The following is a 16,186-nucleotide window of genomic DNA, read 5'->3' on the forward strand; positions in this document are numbered from 1 at the left end:
TCATGAAGGTCACAATCATGGAAACTCACTAGCAAGCTTCCTACTGCGGTATGCTACTCAGATGAGCATGGGACACGCTGACAACTGTGTTTTATTTATTTGTTTTAGTTTTCATACAGGAAAGTTTTTCTGCATCTGAATGCATTAAACAGGAGAACATAAGCCGGGGTCACACCTCTGCAGAACCTTAGAGGAAAAAAAAACAGGGAAGAGGAGAAGATTGTTGCCTTTTGAAGATCTGTTATCAGCTGCAGCTTTTAGAAGAGATGAGCGGCTCTACACAGCTCCAAAAAAGATCTGGGAATGGAAAATAGAGTGCTTATTTGGCCAATTAATACATATTTATGCCTTAATGATAAATATAAGATTTTGTGTAAGATCTCATTTGAATAAGGCAATTTTAGTGCTTTTCTGCACTGTCCAACCCAAGACCTTAATGATGTCTAGGTCTTTCTGGGGCCCAGCCAAACTGGAGGTCAAAATCATGGGACATTGTAACTTAAAGCTGTGGTATTTTAGAATTTACTTGAATAATAACCACTCTAATCAAAGAAAAAAAAAATTATTCATTTGGGTAGTAAGTAGCCCTCTTAAAATTGTAAAAAAATATTACCCTGTAAAAATTGCTAAAATTGGTTAATAGTGACAAAATATGGTGGGAAAGGTGGTGAAATTATATTTAAAAAGCAGCAGAAATGGATAGAAATGCCAAAATTTTGAAAAAAAGCAGCAAGAATTAACCAAAAAATCTCAAAAATGGGTTGAAGTGGCAAAAATGGGCATATTTAGTGGTGAAAGGGGATTCGAAAGTGCCTAAAATGGCATTAAAGCATCAAAAATAGGTGGAAATTTGGTGAAACGGGATAAAAATTGATATAAAGTGGCAAAAAGAGTTACATGAGGCAGAAAAAGTCAGAAACTGGCAAAAATTGGCATACCAAATTATAAAATGTGCCTCAAAAAGTGGTAAAAGGGGTTAATAGTGGCATTTATGTGTCAACAGAACCAACAACAGGCAGAGACTGACAAGATTTGGTTTAGAAGTGGCAAAAATAGGCAGAAAAAAAGTGGTGGAAAGGGTTTAAAACTGACAAAAATGAATTATTAGTTGAAAAAATGTGTTAAAATTGGCAATATTGGTGGGAAAAAGTCATGTTTACATCTAAGTTTTTTTGAGGTTGCTCTGGGATTTAAGCATGCTGCTTCAGAGAGGAGACTTAAAATGCTGGTGCTGCTGCTCCACGTGGTGGTCAACAGTAGCCTAAACTCTTAAATTACTACTGTTTATTTTTTAAAGTGTATATTTTGTTCACTGTTTGTGCACTTCAGCAGTTACACTGTTCACACATTTGTAAACCCAGGGTGTTTGCAGGTTTAACATTTGAACATCTGCTCTGAGAAATTTGACAGACAAACAAGTTTTTGAATTTGCGTGTTGTTTTATTTGTTTTGAGACAACAAAACAATTTTAAATTGAAGCTCCGCATCATTTGGTCTTCTGCTGCAGCTGTCTAGTGGTACTGTTTGCCCAGAGAGGAAACGACCACAGCCAGAAACTTCTGGAAAGCAGCCTGGATCTCACCAGTGAATTCTTTGCCCCACTGAGCGGCGACCACGATGGTCAGGCAGTCAGACAGCAGCTGCAAGACGACAAACATCAAACATTAGAATACATCAGTATCATGAGAGCAGAGGTGTTTTCATCATCACAATATCTCCACATTTTTACCCTGAAGTTGTCGGGATCCACGTGCAGCTTCTCGGAGTGCAGCACGCTAAGCTCGGCGTAGGTTGCCTTGATGTTGTCCATGTTCTTCATGGCCCTGTCCATACCGTGAAGGATGACTTTTCCGTGTTTAGCAACCAACGGATTTGAAATGATAGCAGCGGCGTTGTAGAGGTTTCCAAAGTTTCCAAAGTACCTCTGAGTCCAAGGGTAGACGACCAAACACCTGAGGAACAAGAAAAGTTGCAGGGTTAGACCGAGGGAAGGTTTTTACAAACATTTCTGAACACAAATGAGGAATAAGAATCTCTCACCTGGACAGAGCTTTGGGACCGACAACTTCATAGTCCATCCTGGCAAAGATGTCCTGGATGGTGGCACGCTCGAAGTCTGTCCATTCAACCATGATGCCGGCTTTAGAGTTATCTGTGCAAGTCAGAAGATCCTGTTTCTCTACGGCTTCAGCTGCAGCTTTTAAAGCAGCCCGACGCTCCTCCCAGGGCGTGTGATTGGCTGAGCAGCGGGCTGGACAACATCTGCATGTTGGATTTTTGGCTCTGATAAGACCCGGGCGCTTCTGCACTGTTTAGATTATCTCTGACATCGAGAAAAAACCCTCACAGCCTCACAGAGAGCAGACAATCGACAATGCATTATCACAGACAACACCTCAGACACCCAAACACACACTTTAGAGTCCTGAGCATTAAGGGAGACAACAGATGTGCACCATGATCCACGACAGGGGGTCTTGAAGTGAAGTTTTTACAGTACTGCTATAACAATAAGTTAACATTTAGGGCTAGGCAATTAATCAAAAATTAGATTAAATCGCAATATGGCCTGCTGCAATTTTCAAATCCCAAAAGGTGCAATATTTCTTTAACCTGAATTTGTGTCAAAATAGCAGTGTTATACTTTTTTTTTGCAGTAGAGATGCTATGCATGACGTATGCAATCATTCAAGTGCAATTTTTTTAAAAAAGATTTATTTTGGGCCTTTTCATGCCTGTATTGTATAGAGGAAGGACAGTGGATAGACTTGGAAACAGGGAAGAGAGCGGGGAGAGACATGCAGTAAAGGGCCACAGGCCGGACATGAACCCGGGCCGCCCGCACACATGGGTAGCGCCGTAAACCACTCGACCACCTGCATGGCTAAGTGCCTTTATTTTAGAATAGTCTACAAAAAAATCCTACCTTCTTTTTTGTACCTTTTTCTTATTAAATATGAGAATGATAAAAACCCTTCAAGGCAAAAATTCATGTCCATTTTGCAGTAAAGGTCAAAATCATCAGAATTAGATCTTTTTAGAGGACTGTTACGTCCTCGTTTGGGAAAAAAATAGAGTTAAGGAATAATCAAATATCAAACGCAATACTGGAGAAAAAATTTGCAATTACATTATTTTCCAAAATAGTTCAGCCCTATTGATATTCTTTAAAAAATCCTATTCTTTAAGTAAGTCTACTACTACAAAGTGCAATAGAGGCACTACTGTAAACTTAAAGGCTCTTCTGTAGAAATTTTGATTAAATCTTCGTATTTTCTACTGCAATTTTCAAATTGCAGAAGTAGTAAAATTTCATCACCCTGAAACGTGTCTCAAAAAAAAAAAAAAAAACAGTTTAACCCCTTAAAGCCTGTTCTATCATATTTTAAACATACTTTTATGATACTTCAACCTAATCAATATGATTATAAATTCTAAAAAAAAAAAAAAAACTTCTGAATACAATCTGATAAGTGATAAAAATGCCCTCAAGTGAATTATGAGTTACCAAAAACACTTAATGTATCAAATGAGATACAAAAAATATATATGTTAAATTTTATGGAAATTTTTATTTTTTGGATTTCAATAGAAAGTGAAATAAACATTTCATTTCTAAAAAAAAATAGAATTTTCTGGCTATAAATTGTGTTTTCAGGGTTTAATGAGTTAATACTTCTTTTGCAGCTGAGAGATTATGCTCTGCACATCATGCTAGGGCTGGGAAATTAATCACAAATTAGATTAAATTGCAGTATGGTCTGCCGCAATTTTCAAATCGCGGAAGTTGCAATATTTCTTTAACCTGAAATTTGAGTCAAAATACCAGTTTAAAACTTTTTATTCACAGCAGAGATGTTATGCATTAACTTCGAGACCATTTGTTTTAGAATAATCTCCAAAAAATCCTTCTTTGTCCATTTTTGTCATTTATTTCTGATTAAATATGAGAATACCTTTAAAATGATTATTCTCTTCAGTACAATAATTTGTATCCAATTTGCTACACGAGTCAAAATCATCATTGGATATTTTTTCAAAATTGTCAGTGCTATTGTGTTGATTATAATATAGAATGATGTATTGCTTGTGTTTGTTGGAAAATACATAAACTGAAGAACTTAAGGAATAATCACATATCAAATCGCAATATTGGGGGAAAAAATTACAATTAGATTATTTTCCAAAATCGTTCAGCCCTACATCATACAAATATTTAAGTACAATTTTTTATAGTAGTTTTCTAAAAATCCTACCATCCTAATTTTGTATGTCTTTCAAAATTAAAATGAGAGCAGCATCACAATGATCATTCCCTTTAATGCAACAATTTATACCACACTTGCAATATGGATATAAAAAAATATCTCTGTATTTTTTTTTTTTAAATATCCATCCATTTTCTGTACTCCTTATCCCGTTGGGGGTTGCGGGGGGCTGCAGCCTATCCCAGCTGTCATTGGGCGAGAGGCGAGGTACACCCTGGACTGGTCGCCAGTCAATCCCAGGGCTGTGAGACAGACACACTCAAACTCACACCTACGGGCAATTTAGAGTCACCAGTTAACCTAATGAGAATGTTTTTGGTGATGGGAGGAAGCCAGAGAGAACCCAGAGAGAACCCAGAGAGAACCCAGAGAGAACTCACGCATGCACGTGGAGAACATGCAAACTCCACACAGAATGGCTCTGATCGGGAAATGAAGCAGGAAGCTTCTTGCTGTGAGGCAACAGCGCTAACCCCTTTATCAAAATAATTCAGGCCTAAGTTTTAGTCTCAGTTTGATAGTGGTAAGAATCGAGAACCAGTTCCAGTTGAGAACCAGTTCCAACCAGTTTAATCCATCAACATCTTTTACCTTTAATCTTAACGATGCCTTACTTCTGCGTGCCCTGAAAAACACGGTCTAGCAGGAAGCAGTCAGCGTGAACAGGAGAGAAGTTGAGGAAGTAAACATGACGGACAGTCACAGAAACAGGCTGCAGCAGTCAAAAGTATGGCTTCCTTTCTCAAAAATGACGAGGCGTATTACTGCTAACCAGTGATTTAACGTAAGGGATCAAAAACTGAGCAAATACTTTCAGCCCCACTTTTTTAACCAGTGATTTATTTATGTTGCTGTTCTTATTATTGTGTCTGAGCTTTCTTCTATTTATTCCTCCTGTTTGAGGTGTTGAATGTATTGTACTGCTGACTGTGAAGCAAATAGTCCCTAAGGGGTAATAAAGATATCCTTGATCCATACCTAAATAAAGAAAATAATGCTGAAACATCTTCATAGATATCAGTGTCATGGTGATTGTACAAGAATAATAATGGAGCTCCATGTTTGTATTTTAGTCTCCTGTCTGTCTGATGGGTCTGTTGTGAAAGTTGACTTTGGTTTGATTTCTTGGAAAGCTCAGAATATACTGTAAGTAGGAGCTAGTGATTAACAACAAAAGTAGAAGAACCACAAAGCAGGAAATACAACTGAATATGACTGAAATGAATGGCTACAGCTAGCAATCTAAGCTAGCTGCTGGGCTAGCGCTAGCAAAAGTTACAAATCAATAGATTGAGGTATCTGAACTTACAGCCCAGTGTTTACTCACAGTATTAAAGTAGTTCTCTCAGACAGTCCTCATCACAATCCTTGTTATCGTCCATGTTAGATACTCCACCATCCATTGCGTTAGCGATTAGCATCCTCATTGCTAAAGTTAGCAGCCTGTTATTCTAACATCCTCCTGTCTCCCTCCGTTGTTATGGATAAAAAAAATGACAGATTTTAGCATCAGCTAAGCAGAACGATCAAAAAAACATGATTTCAAATATTAACTAAGCAATAAACTAAAACTGCAGGGGTAACATGTACTCTAGCACCAAACATTTCAGTAGAAACCACAGCGGAAACCAGCCAAACACAGCGCTGAATCAAACGAGTTCAACGGCCATGAACGCGTGCGTCAACATGACGTCATTACGTACAAATTGTAACTTTCTTTAATTGGCTTTCTCTCCTTGAATTTGAAGAAAATATCCAACATGATACGTTACCTAACTCTAAAGTACGACGAGTATTAGTACGACGGCGTACGACGGCGTATTAGGGACACATGAAGAGGACAAAAAAAGGTTTTCTTTTTTTTGACATTATGAGAGGAAAAAAATTGTAATATTACGAGAATAAAATATTACAAGAAAGAAAGTCTGCCGGGGCGCCGCCTCCATTAAAAAGAGCAATGTTCAGCATGTTGTGAAGCTGTTCTTTAGTATCGGTTCACAAATAAGGAAATACTTCATCTTTTGGCACATCAGCATTAAATTATTATCAGAATCAGGACAATACTCCGTCGTAGATCTGCAGCGCCGCGGCAGAATGTCTTTCTTGTAATATTTTATTCTAGTAATATTACGATTTTTTTCTCATAATATTTTAACTTTATTCTCGTAAATTACGATTTTTTTTCTCATATTACGACTTTATCCACATAATATCAAAAAAAGTTTTTATTCTTTTTTTTTTCTCTTCGTGTGGCCCTCCATCGTACTAAACATACCACCAGTCCAAATCGAAAACAAATGGTTTTATTATTTTCCAAGGAAAAATAATTTTGAGAAAACTGTTTCAAGGCCATATTATCCTGCATATGTTTGGGTAATTGTACAAACTGTGAATATATAAAAATCTATTTATAAACATATAAATATACATATGGGAAATTTGTTTAAAATTTCCCATGAATCAAAATTGAATTTTGGGGATGTAACTTTTAGTGTTAATGTTGATGCTTGGCCTCAACAAGTCCTTGTGGTCCATTATCAAAATACGCCATACCTCTCTCACTGACTGACATCAGTTTTTTCTAGACATATTTTAGGGACCTTTTGTCTTTATCCAGAGGGGAGGACAGTCGGAACCAGGGATGAGAGATTAGGGGGATAGGAGGAGCCACAGGTAAACCTTTAACAGGAGCCACCATTATACATGGGGCACAATCCAACCACGAGGCCATCTGTATTCCCTGATATCATTTCTTGCTTTCTTACTGACTGAAGACTCCCCACAACTGACCAATTGGCTGTCTCACAGCTTAAATACTGCTCTAAAACCAACCCAGTCCTGAAGTCAATTTAATTTAGTATCACTGACTTACTGCTTCTAAAGTCCAACCAGACAACAGATAAAAATAAGTTTTCATGCTTTTATCAGCTAACTTGGAAAGGAAGGCAATGTCAAAGGTAAGAACTGAAAAGAAAACAGACATCAGCATCTTTTACAAGATGTTTTTAGATCTTTATACTTGCATGAGCCGAAAAGACAGCATAAAAAAGTGGAATTAAACTGTTTACAAGGTCAATATTCTCGATAAGTAGTCATGCATTCCTACTTACTAAAAGGTCTATACAAGAGCTGTTTAAATTTTTATCTGAACAAAAGATGCATGAACATGATCAGTCAGCAGTCGCCATCTGTTGGACAGTCAGGGTAATTACACCACACCCACTGCACAGATGCAGACTGCATATTTTACTATTTACAGAAAAAGCACTTCTCTAACCGAATTCCTGCTTTAATGCACATGAAACAATGTCTTCTTAATAAAAGTAGTCCAAACTATAAAGAACACACACACACACACACAAATCTGATTTATTGTATGTAGTTCTTAGAAATGATCTTTTCTGGGCCATGAATATTTAATGTGATTGTAAATAACCTAAAAATTCAAAACACTTTTGTGAGATAGTGGATAAAAAATACAAAAGCCTCTCAAGTAAACATAATGTTTAAGTTGAGCCAGTCATGTGCAATTTCTGCAGATATTAAGAGATGGATGGACTGATCCATCAAGCAAAAATAAGGGGAAAAAAGGAATAAATTGTTGAAAAATATCAGCATATATTTTTGCATTTAAAATACATCATATGTATGAATAAAACCTTCTGTACATAATAACTCTACCATTAATCACAAAGGAGCCAGCACATGAGCAGAGACATGACGACACTCAGTAAAGCTGCTCTCAGGACGGTTGAGTCTGACAACACCAATCTGCTGCTCTGACCAGGCAGAGGACAGGAGTTGACATATTTCACCCCCAGCATGGACACGCCCTCACTGGCCAATAGGACGCCGGAGAAGGTGATGGTTCTGGAGGTGGTGCTGGCCCAAGCACAGCTCCCAGGAAACTGCTTCACCGACACCTTGTCACCTTTCTTCAGTTCCTGCATGAGGAAACATGTGTTGAGGGTCGTGTCAGTACCAGAAACCTGTGGGACAAGAGCATAGGGTGGCGACTTTTAGTCACTGTGTTCTGTTAATACAGCCTCAATTCCAAAAAAGTTGGGGCGATGTGTAATAAAAACAGAAGTCAATGATTGTCAAACATCATAAAACCCATATTTTATTCACAGTAGAACATAAACAACACATCAGATGTTGGAACTGAGACATTTTACCATTTTGTTAAAAATATGAGCTCATTTTGAGTTTGATGGCAGCAACACACCTCAAAAAAGTAGGGACGGGACAACAAACTGCTGGGAAGGAGTGGTACTATGGAAAAACAGCTGGAGGAGTTTTTTGCAACCAATTCATTAAATTATCAACAGGTCAGTAACATGACTGGGTATAAAAGGAGCATTTTAGAGAGGCAGAGTCTTTAAGAAACAAAGATAGGCAGAGGTTCCCCAGTCTGTGAAAAACTGAGTCTAAAAATTGTGGAAAAATTTCAGAATATGTTCCTCAACCTAAACAAAGACTTTGAAAGTCCAACCATTTTCAGTCCATAATATTATCAAATGATTCAGTGAATCTGGAGAAATCCCTGTGAGCAAGAGACAAGGCTGAAGGTCAATATTGGATGCTGGTGATCTTGGGGCCCGCAGGGGCCACTGCATTAAAAACAGGCATGATTCTGGGCTGGAAATACCTGAATAGGTTCAGGGACACTTCCAGAAATCATTGTCTGTGGACAAAGTCGGCTGTGCTTCCAGAAACGTGCCATCTTCTCTGGGCCAAAGCTTGTTTAAAATGGACGGAGGCAATGTGGAAAATTGTTCTGTGGTCAGAAGAAACCACAGATGCCATGTCCAGTGGACTAAAGAGGAGAGGGAGCATCCAGCTTGTTCTCCTGGCTCAGTTCTAAAGCCTGCATCTCTGATGGTATGGGGTTGCATTAGTGCCTATGGTGTGGGCAGCTGTAACATCTGGAAAGGAACTATCAATGCTGAAAAGTAGAGAGAGCTTTTAGAGCAGCATATGCTCCCATCCGGACAATGTCTCTTTCAGGGAAGGTCTTGACTATTTCAGCAAGACAGCGCTAAACCACATACCACACCCATCACAACAGCATGGCTTCACAGGAGTAGAGTCAAGGTCCTGAACTGGCCTGCAGTCCAGACCTTTCACCAACAGAAAACAGTTGGAGCATCGGAAGAGGAAAAATCCAGCAAAGACGACCCAGGACTGTTGAGCAGCTAGAACCCTACATGAGACAAGAATGGGACAAAATTCCTCTCCAAAAACTCCAGCAACTGGTCTCCTCACTTCTCAGATGTTTACAGATTGTTTTTAAAAGGGGATGCTTCGCACAGCGCCCCATCTCTTTTGGAGTTAGGGTTGTATTTGCTGACATACAGTGGTTCATGGTAAAAATAGGCGGGCCTCTGAATCGATGGATTCTTTGAGTATGAGACATCGCACTCATGCAGGTAGTCTGGAAGCCCTGACTTGTTAGGATGCACGCTGTTGTGGCTACCAAGCATTCAGTGTGAAACGGCTGTTAGGCTTGGAGCAGCTCCCAGTTACAGTACTATACACTCAGACTACCTGGTGGTTGACATTCCTTACTCTGTATATTTATACATTTATGTCATAGTAAATCCACAGGGTGAAAATAAGAGGTAGAAAGAGAGCATTTCTACCCCCTGGGAGAACCACAAAAAATAGACTGCGTCTTATATACCAGTGTAACGCATTTTCTAGATTTTAAGGTATTGTATAACAAACTCTGCAGCGCTTCACACTGACTTTTAACGAACCAGTATGTCATGTTCAGTCTTTCCCTGGATGATTTAGTTAAATCAACTCTTATGGATTCTTTCAGTTTATCTCTCTTGTTCGTTGTGTTTACCTGAGCATGGCAGGCCATTTTCCGGACCCCCTTCAACATGAACCCCCAAACATTGTTGTGATCTCCACGACAGAGCTGGGCCGCAAACACAAACTGGTAGATGCCATCGACTGGAGCAGTGAACATGCCTGTGGCATTGCTGTATGCAGACCCCAGGTTCACCACCACGTCGTTAAAGATGATGGGGTTGTACTCGATGTCTCTCAGGGAGCCCTGGTAGGAAGCGTAGAACAGAACAGCAGCCCCTAGGACAAAGATCCATATGTCAATCCAGCGGCACAAAATACATTATACCAAATTATACATGTGGTCTCTCTCTCACTCACAAAATAAAGACATACACACTGTTCCTACCCTGCTTTGTGACAACTGTCTGACGAGGGATCTGAGGAGAAATTCAGAAACATGCTGGTCAAATTTAGCAAGAATAAACAATGAAGTTAGCATAAGAGACAATCTTTAACTTAACCCAATCCTAAAACACTATTTACAGCAAAATCAAGAGATATGGTGGGCAAAGATCACATGGAATTGTACTGATCGTATAAAAGTGCATTCATCGTATCAATTGTACTACATTGCACTAATGAATCATATTGCATTGAACACATCGTACTGCACTGGTCACATTGTATCACATTGGTCGCCACATATCCCACTGATCACACATTATTGCATTGTCTTGCACTGATAGCATAGTGTTGCATGGATCGCATCGTATCAGAGCTGCACGGTGGAGCAGTGGTTAAGCGCTGTTGCATCACAGCAAGAAGGTTCCCAGTCAGGGCCTTTCTGTGCAGAGTTTGCATGCTCTCCCCTTGCATGCATGGGTTCTCTTCGGTACTCCGGCTTCCTCCCACCACCAAAAGACATGCTCGTTGGGTTAATTAGTGACTCTAAATTGGCTGTAGGTGTGAATGTGAACATTCCTTGGTGTGTTTGTATATGTCAGCCCTGTGATTGACTGGTGACCAGTCCAGGGTGTACCCCACCTCTTGCCCAGTGACAGCTGGGATAGGCTCCAGTCTTCCCCACAAACCCAAACGGGATAGGCTGTATCGAAAATGGATGGATGGATGCATCCCATCACATTGTACCACATCATTTTGCATCGATTTCAACGTATTCCATTGATTGCATCGTATCACATTAATAGCATCATTTTGCAGTGATTTTACCGTATGACGTTGATCACATCGTACTGCATTGATCGCATTGCATGGTAAAGCATTGATCACATCATATCGCATCATATCGCACAGTGATGCATCATTTGCATGGTAACACATTGTAACGCATTGATTGCACTATATAGGATTATATAAGATTGATCAGATCATATCACGCTGATTGGATCATATCGCATTAATAGCATTGTTGTATTAATGAAATTGTACTGTATTGATCATATTGTATTGCATTCATCATATCGCATTGATTGCATTGGAATGCTTTGATCGCATCATAATTATCCTAACACATCCCAGCATATTGCATTGATCACATCGTATTGCATTGTATGGTATTGATCACACCATAATATCTCATTTATGGCATTATATCCCTTTGTACAGTGTCACCTGTTTTTATTGTATCATGTCGTATCGTATATCATGTAATGTCACATCATGTCCTTTTATACCAAATTGTATTGTTTTGTTTGGTTATGATATTGCATGGTGTCGTAACATAACATAGCATATTGTATAGTTTCGCATCATGTACATCATGTGCATCTAAACGGGCTGGCTCCTCCCTATCTTTATGGCCTTTTAAAAACCCATATTTTATCCCGGACTCTCAGATCCTCTGATCAGTGTCTTCTGACCATCCCAAGGTCAAGGTTGAAGCTCAGGGGTGACCAAGCCTTCTCAGTAGCTGCGCCAAAGCTCTGGAACGCTCTTCCTCTTCCTGTTAGACTGTCCCCCTTTCTGCCTTTAAATCAATTGTTTTTAATTTTTACTGTACAGCACTGTGGTCAGCATTTTGTTGTTTTTAAATGTGGTTTATAAATAAATCTGGATTGGATTGGATGTACAATTATATTGTATCCTTTCATATGGAACCGTATGGAATCTTATTGCATTGAATCATTATGTTTTTTATTGTATACTTTATATTGCATTCCACTGTGTCAAATTATATTATATTTTAATGTTTCCTGTTTTTCTGGTATCATATGTTTTGTTATATTGTTTTCTTTCCTATTGTGTAGTTCTGTATCATATCTGACAGTTCCCTATCGTACCATATCTAATCATATTGCATTGCACCGTGCTGTATCCTATGGTATATTATCTGTAGTCTCTGCAGCTTTAAGATTCTCTTCAAGTGGCTGTTGTATTGTCACATTGCTTCTCTGAACTGCAGCTACTGAAGCAAGAGCTTCAAGCAAAATTACTGAGGTAGTTTTCGTGTCAGGCAAGCATGGTGGCCAATCACAGCAGCTGTGGTCTGCATAGCTTCAACATTCAGTTAGATTAACAGAGGAAATGCTCTTCAGGCCAAAGCATGGACTCAAAACAAACATATAAATCGGGCTTAAGGGTGGAAAGTTTGGATACTTACACGCTCCGCTGATACAGCTGATGTTGAGCTGGTTTCAAACAAGACCACAATAAAAAAAGAAAACACCTGTGACAAAAAGACAGTAAATGTGTTACTAAAACATCCTTAACATTCAGAAGCAGATGAAACACAAAGGCAGAAAGGCCAACCTTTAAGGTGATCATCTTCCTGCTAAAAGCCACACAGCAGTGACAACCTCTGCCAGGCTTCTGTGGAAACGTTGCTGTGCCAAGCAAGCAAAGTCCACCTGCTGCTGCTTTGTTACAAAATCTGTTTGACTAACTCAAACCAACAAATAAAAAAGGACATAAGATAAAGGCAACAAAGAGGACAGGGTGGAACTAAAGGTGACAGAAGAGACTGTACAGTACTAGAAGGTTAGTGGAGTCCATCTTCTCCTCTCAGAGCTCAGATGAGGCTCTGCAAAAGATTCACAGAGAGGAAACTTTATCTTTGAGTTCATGTGGTTAAAAGAAGGGATTTCTTCTTGTGCATTTTAACTCTATCATGACACGGCTGGTGTGTTGTGATGACCTTATAGAGCGGGCACTGACATGGTGTAAGGTCACAGGAAGTTGGAATTTGACCTCTGATGGAGAAAAACAATCAGCAGAGACCTTAATGATCAGAATACAGTTCACACAAGGTAAAAGACACCAAATGTATATACAGTGCATTAAAAAACATAGAGTATGATGTAAAAAATCATTTTTTTCCTTGTGATTAAATTCAGAAAGTTAAACTTCCATATATTCTAGATTCATCTCATACAAAGTGAAATATTTCAAGACTTTTTTTGTTTAATTTAGATTAAATCTTGACAAATAAGACTCCAGAAGACAATCACTGACACCCTCCATGAGCAGGGTAGGCCACAGAAGGTCAAGGCCCCAGAGTCTGGAGGAGGATCACAGTCCTTCAGGTCTTGAAGTCCAGTGATTTGGGGTGTCATGTCATCTGCTGTTGGTCCACTGGTCTTTATCAAGTCCAGAGTCTGCGCTGTCAGCCGTCTACCAGGAGATTTTAGAGCCCTTCATGCTTCTGCTGAGAAGCTGTATGGAGATGCTGATTTCCTTTTTACCTGCCCACAGTGAAGCCAAGAAACCAGTTTACTGACCCTGGTATTACTGTGTTTGACTGGCCAACTGGTCTGACCTGAACCCCTGAGAGCACCCCTGGAAGATGAGAGACACTAGACTCAACAATCCAGGTAAACTGAAGGCTGCTATCAGAGCGACCTGGGCTTCATAACACCCCAGCAGGATCACAGACTGATCGCCTCCATGACAAGCGCAGAGATGTAGGAATTTGTGCAAAAGGAGCCCCAACTACTAAGTGATAAATGAGAAGAATTTTCCAGAAGGTCAACATTTCTGTATTACTGAGCTGTAATCATCAAGATTAAAACTAATTGAATGAGATAAATCTAGATTGTATGGAAGTTGAACTTGAATTAAATCACAGGAAAAATTAACTTTTACATGATGTTCTAACTTTTGAGATGCACTTGTACTTCTGTTTTTACGTTGTTAAATGGACAGCAGGGTGGTAGACTCTGCTGCCTCTACATTCTCCTGTAAGAAACATATAGAAATAAATGAACACAGTTAATTGCTTTTACTTTCTTAGGCTTTTTTCAATTCAAAAACAAGTTAAATACAAAAAAAAAAACCCTAAATATGTGAACTGAAGTCGCCTGTCAAGGATGATCTAGCATCAGTCTTTCACGTGTCTGACTTTGACCTCCGTCTCTGTATCACGCACAAATCTAATAATTGTGTCCAGTCTGGCTGTAACCATCCTGACATGTGACCTGGATGAGATCGTTTCTCTCTTACTCTTAGCGCAGCTGTAATCCTGAACATATGGTCCTCATAATAAAAGACCCTTTCTCTTCTGATGACTGTGAGTTTGACCGTGAAGCTCAGTGTTTTGTTTGGAACACAGAGAAGACGAGACAGAGAGAGAGATGTGAAAGCAAAAGTAATGCCCTGCTGTAGACCCACTAGACCTCCTTTATGAGAAATCTTAAAGCAGATTTAAGGGAATTTTCAAACATCCAAATGTATTTTGATAGAAATGCTGCAGTTTGGATCCTAAATGGATAAAAACAGATTATTTCATCTGAGAATGTGTACATTTTGGTTGTTTTTGGAGAAATTGACAAATAATTATGGGGAAAGCAGCTTTGTTACCTAATTAAGGTGAGCTAAATAAGCAGACATCTGTAGAAAACACTAAATTCATGTGGTACAGCAACAAAAGAAGATAAAATGTCACATAAACGCTGCAGAGTCTCTAATACAGTAAAGTTTTCACTCCCTTGGATGTTTAACCCTTTTTTGATTTTCTAAATCAATCATGATCAGTATAGTTTGGAACTGTGATTTCAGTTAGCGTTTAAAATGCAGGTATTAACATCGGCGAGTACACGAGTTTATGCGTCGATCCGATACTGTTTGGTTTAACTTTCTATTTGTTTTGTTTAGCCATGCTAACTGTTAGTGCCATAAACTGGCTTCTTCGCTTCGAAAACAGGCCATGCACGGGCTACCATTTTTTTAGAGCAACGAAGAAGCCACCGTTTTCAAAAATACCCACCAGCATCTGGACTACCTGTTTATTTGTGAAGTTTATTCCAGCAGAGGTAGCACAGTCAGGCCATAGGGTTGATATATTTAGTCTTGATATGATGACATGCATATATTATATTACACGCTAAGCAGGATTTGACTCAGATTGTACAGGATGGAGTCTTAAAAAGCTTCACATGTTGTTACTTATCTCCAAAAATGCAGGCGAACATCTGTTAACTGTCTAAATCATAAAGAAATAAGAGGGAAAGTGATGTAGCCAAGGATTGGTTGTAGTTCAGACGCTGTGAGGAGTTTACCTGCGGTTTCTATTGTATTTATTTCCTTCCTACACACTCGTCTCATGGAATAAATAAAGCTTTTAAACTTTTTTAATGCTATCAATCATTAAAATGACAGATATTTAAAATTATACAAACAGATGGTATCAAAAAGAATCACACTTTTGCACAAACAGCAAAGAATACAATAATTTCCTTGAAATGGTTTTTCCTTCTTTTTCCAAAATATCAAAATATATATGGTCTCTGTGTTTTGGGATTTATGTCTCTGGATTAAATGTAAGAATATGTGAAATTATTGTGGATTTGATTTCCATTTAAAGAGAAAAATCAGGGGTGTTAGTGGCCTAGTGGTTAGTTTCTGAGACTATATTCCTCAGATCTTTTCTGTTTTCTCTTTCCCAGTTTCTGGGATTCATTGTCTGACACTAAAATAAAGTCTTTAAAATCCCCAGACATCCTCCTGAGAGCCTGCATGCACATATGAAGACCCTGTTATAGTCTGACTTTCCTTTGTCACAGTAACAAATTCTGCTTCTATGATTTTTGGAATCATAGTCCAATATTTTCCAAAAGGTTTGAGTAGTTTTCTTAAAATGTCTGAAGAATTCACTTTGATTT

The 16,186-nt window shown here is 38.8% G+C and overlaps 2 protein-coding genes across 5 annotated transcripts; both read right to left on the reverse strand.

Moving 5' to 3' along the window:
• Positions 1 to 1,436: 1,436 nt before the first annotated feature.
• On the reverse strand, positions 1,437 to 5,917 carry LOC121503903 (hemoglobin subunit beta-2). Of its 4 annotated transcripts, none has more exons than XM_041778505.1 (4): positions 5,596 to 5,917; positions 2,041 to 2,152; positions 1,730 to 1,952; positions 1,437 to 1,640 (listed from the first exon to the last, which is right to left on the reverse strand). In XM_041778505.1, the coding sequence occupies exons 2-4, from the start codon at positions 2,130 to 2,132 to the stop codon at positions 1,512 to 1,514; spliced, it is 444 nt and encodes a 147-aa protein (XP_041634439.1). In that variant the 5' UTR covers positions 2,133 to 2,152; positions 5,596 to 5,917; the 3' UTR covers positions 1,437 to 1,511. The 4 variants fall into 4 exon arrangements, with proteins under 4 accessions (XP_041634439.1, XP_041634440.1, XP_041634436.1 ...); XM_041778506.1 differs by having other exon boundaries at positions 2,041 to 2,251; XM_041778502.1 differs by having other exon boundaries at positions 2,041 to 2,262.
• Positions 5,918 to 7,621: 1,704 nt separating this feature from the next.
• LOC121503713 (complement C1q-like protein 4) lies at positions 7,622 to 12,966 on the reverse strand. The gene is made up of 5 exons (XM_041778249.1): positions 12,840 to 12,966; positions 12,691 to 12,756; positions 10,477 to 10,507; positions 10,123 to 10,367; positions 7,622 to 8,257 (listed from the first exon to the last, which is right to left on the reverse strand). The coding sequence occupies exons 1-5, from the start codon at positions 12,852 to 12,854 to the stop codon at positions 7,952 to 7,954; spliced, it is 663 nt and encodes a 220-aa protein (XP_041634183.1). The 5' UTR covers positions 12,855 to 12,966; the 3' UTR covers positions 7,622 to 7,951.
• Between the last annotated feature and the right edge of the window lie 3,220 nt (positions 12,967 to 16,186).

Source organism: Cheilinus undulatus, linkage group 21, assembly GCF_018320785.1.
Source record: "Cheilinus undulatus linkage group 21, ASM1832078v1, whole genome shotgun sequence".
Taxonomy (NCBI): domain Eukaryota; kingdom Metazoa; phylum Chordata; class Actinopteri; order Labriformes; family Labridae; genus Cheilinus; species Cheilinus undulatus.

Bases quoted from the DNA above. Each gene is read 5' to 3' on its own strand.
- LOC121503903 (XM_041778505.1), bottom strand. From the start codon at position 2,132: ATGGTTGAATGGACAGACTTCGAGCGTGCCACCATCCAGGACATCTTT. The intron at 1,953-2,040 runs GTGAGAGATTCT...CTTGTTCCTCAG, and splicing joins GGTCCCAAAGCTCTGTCCAG to GTGTTTGGTCGTCTACCCTT. The intron at 1,641-1,729 runs GTAAAAATGTGG...GTCGTCTTGCAG, and splicing joins TGGATCCCGACAACTTCAGG to CTGCTGTCTGACTGCCTGAC.
- LOC121503713 (XM_041778249.1), bottom strand. The intron at 10,368-10,476 runs GTAGGAACAGTG...TCTTTGTCCTAG, and splicing joins GACAGTTGTCACAAAGCAGG to GGGCTGCTGTTCTGTTCTAC. The intron at 8,258-10,122 runs GTAAACACAACG...CTTGTCCCACAG, and splicing joins AAATGGCCTGCCATGCTCAG to GTTTCTGGTACTGACACGAC.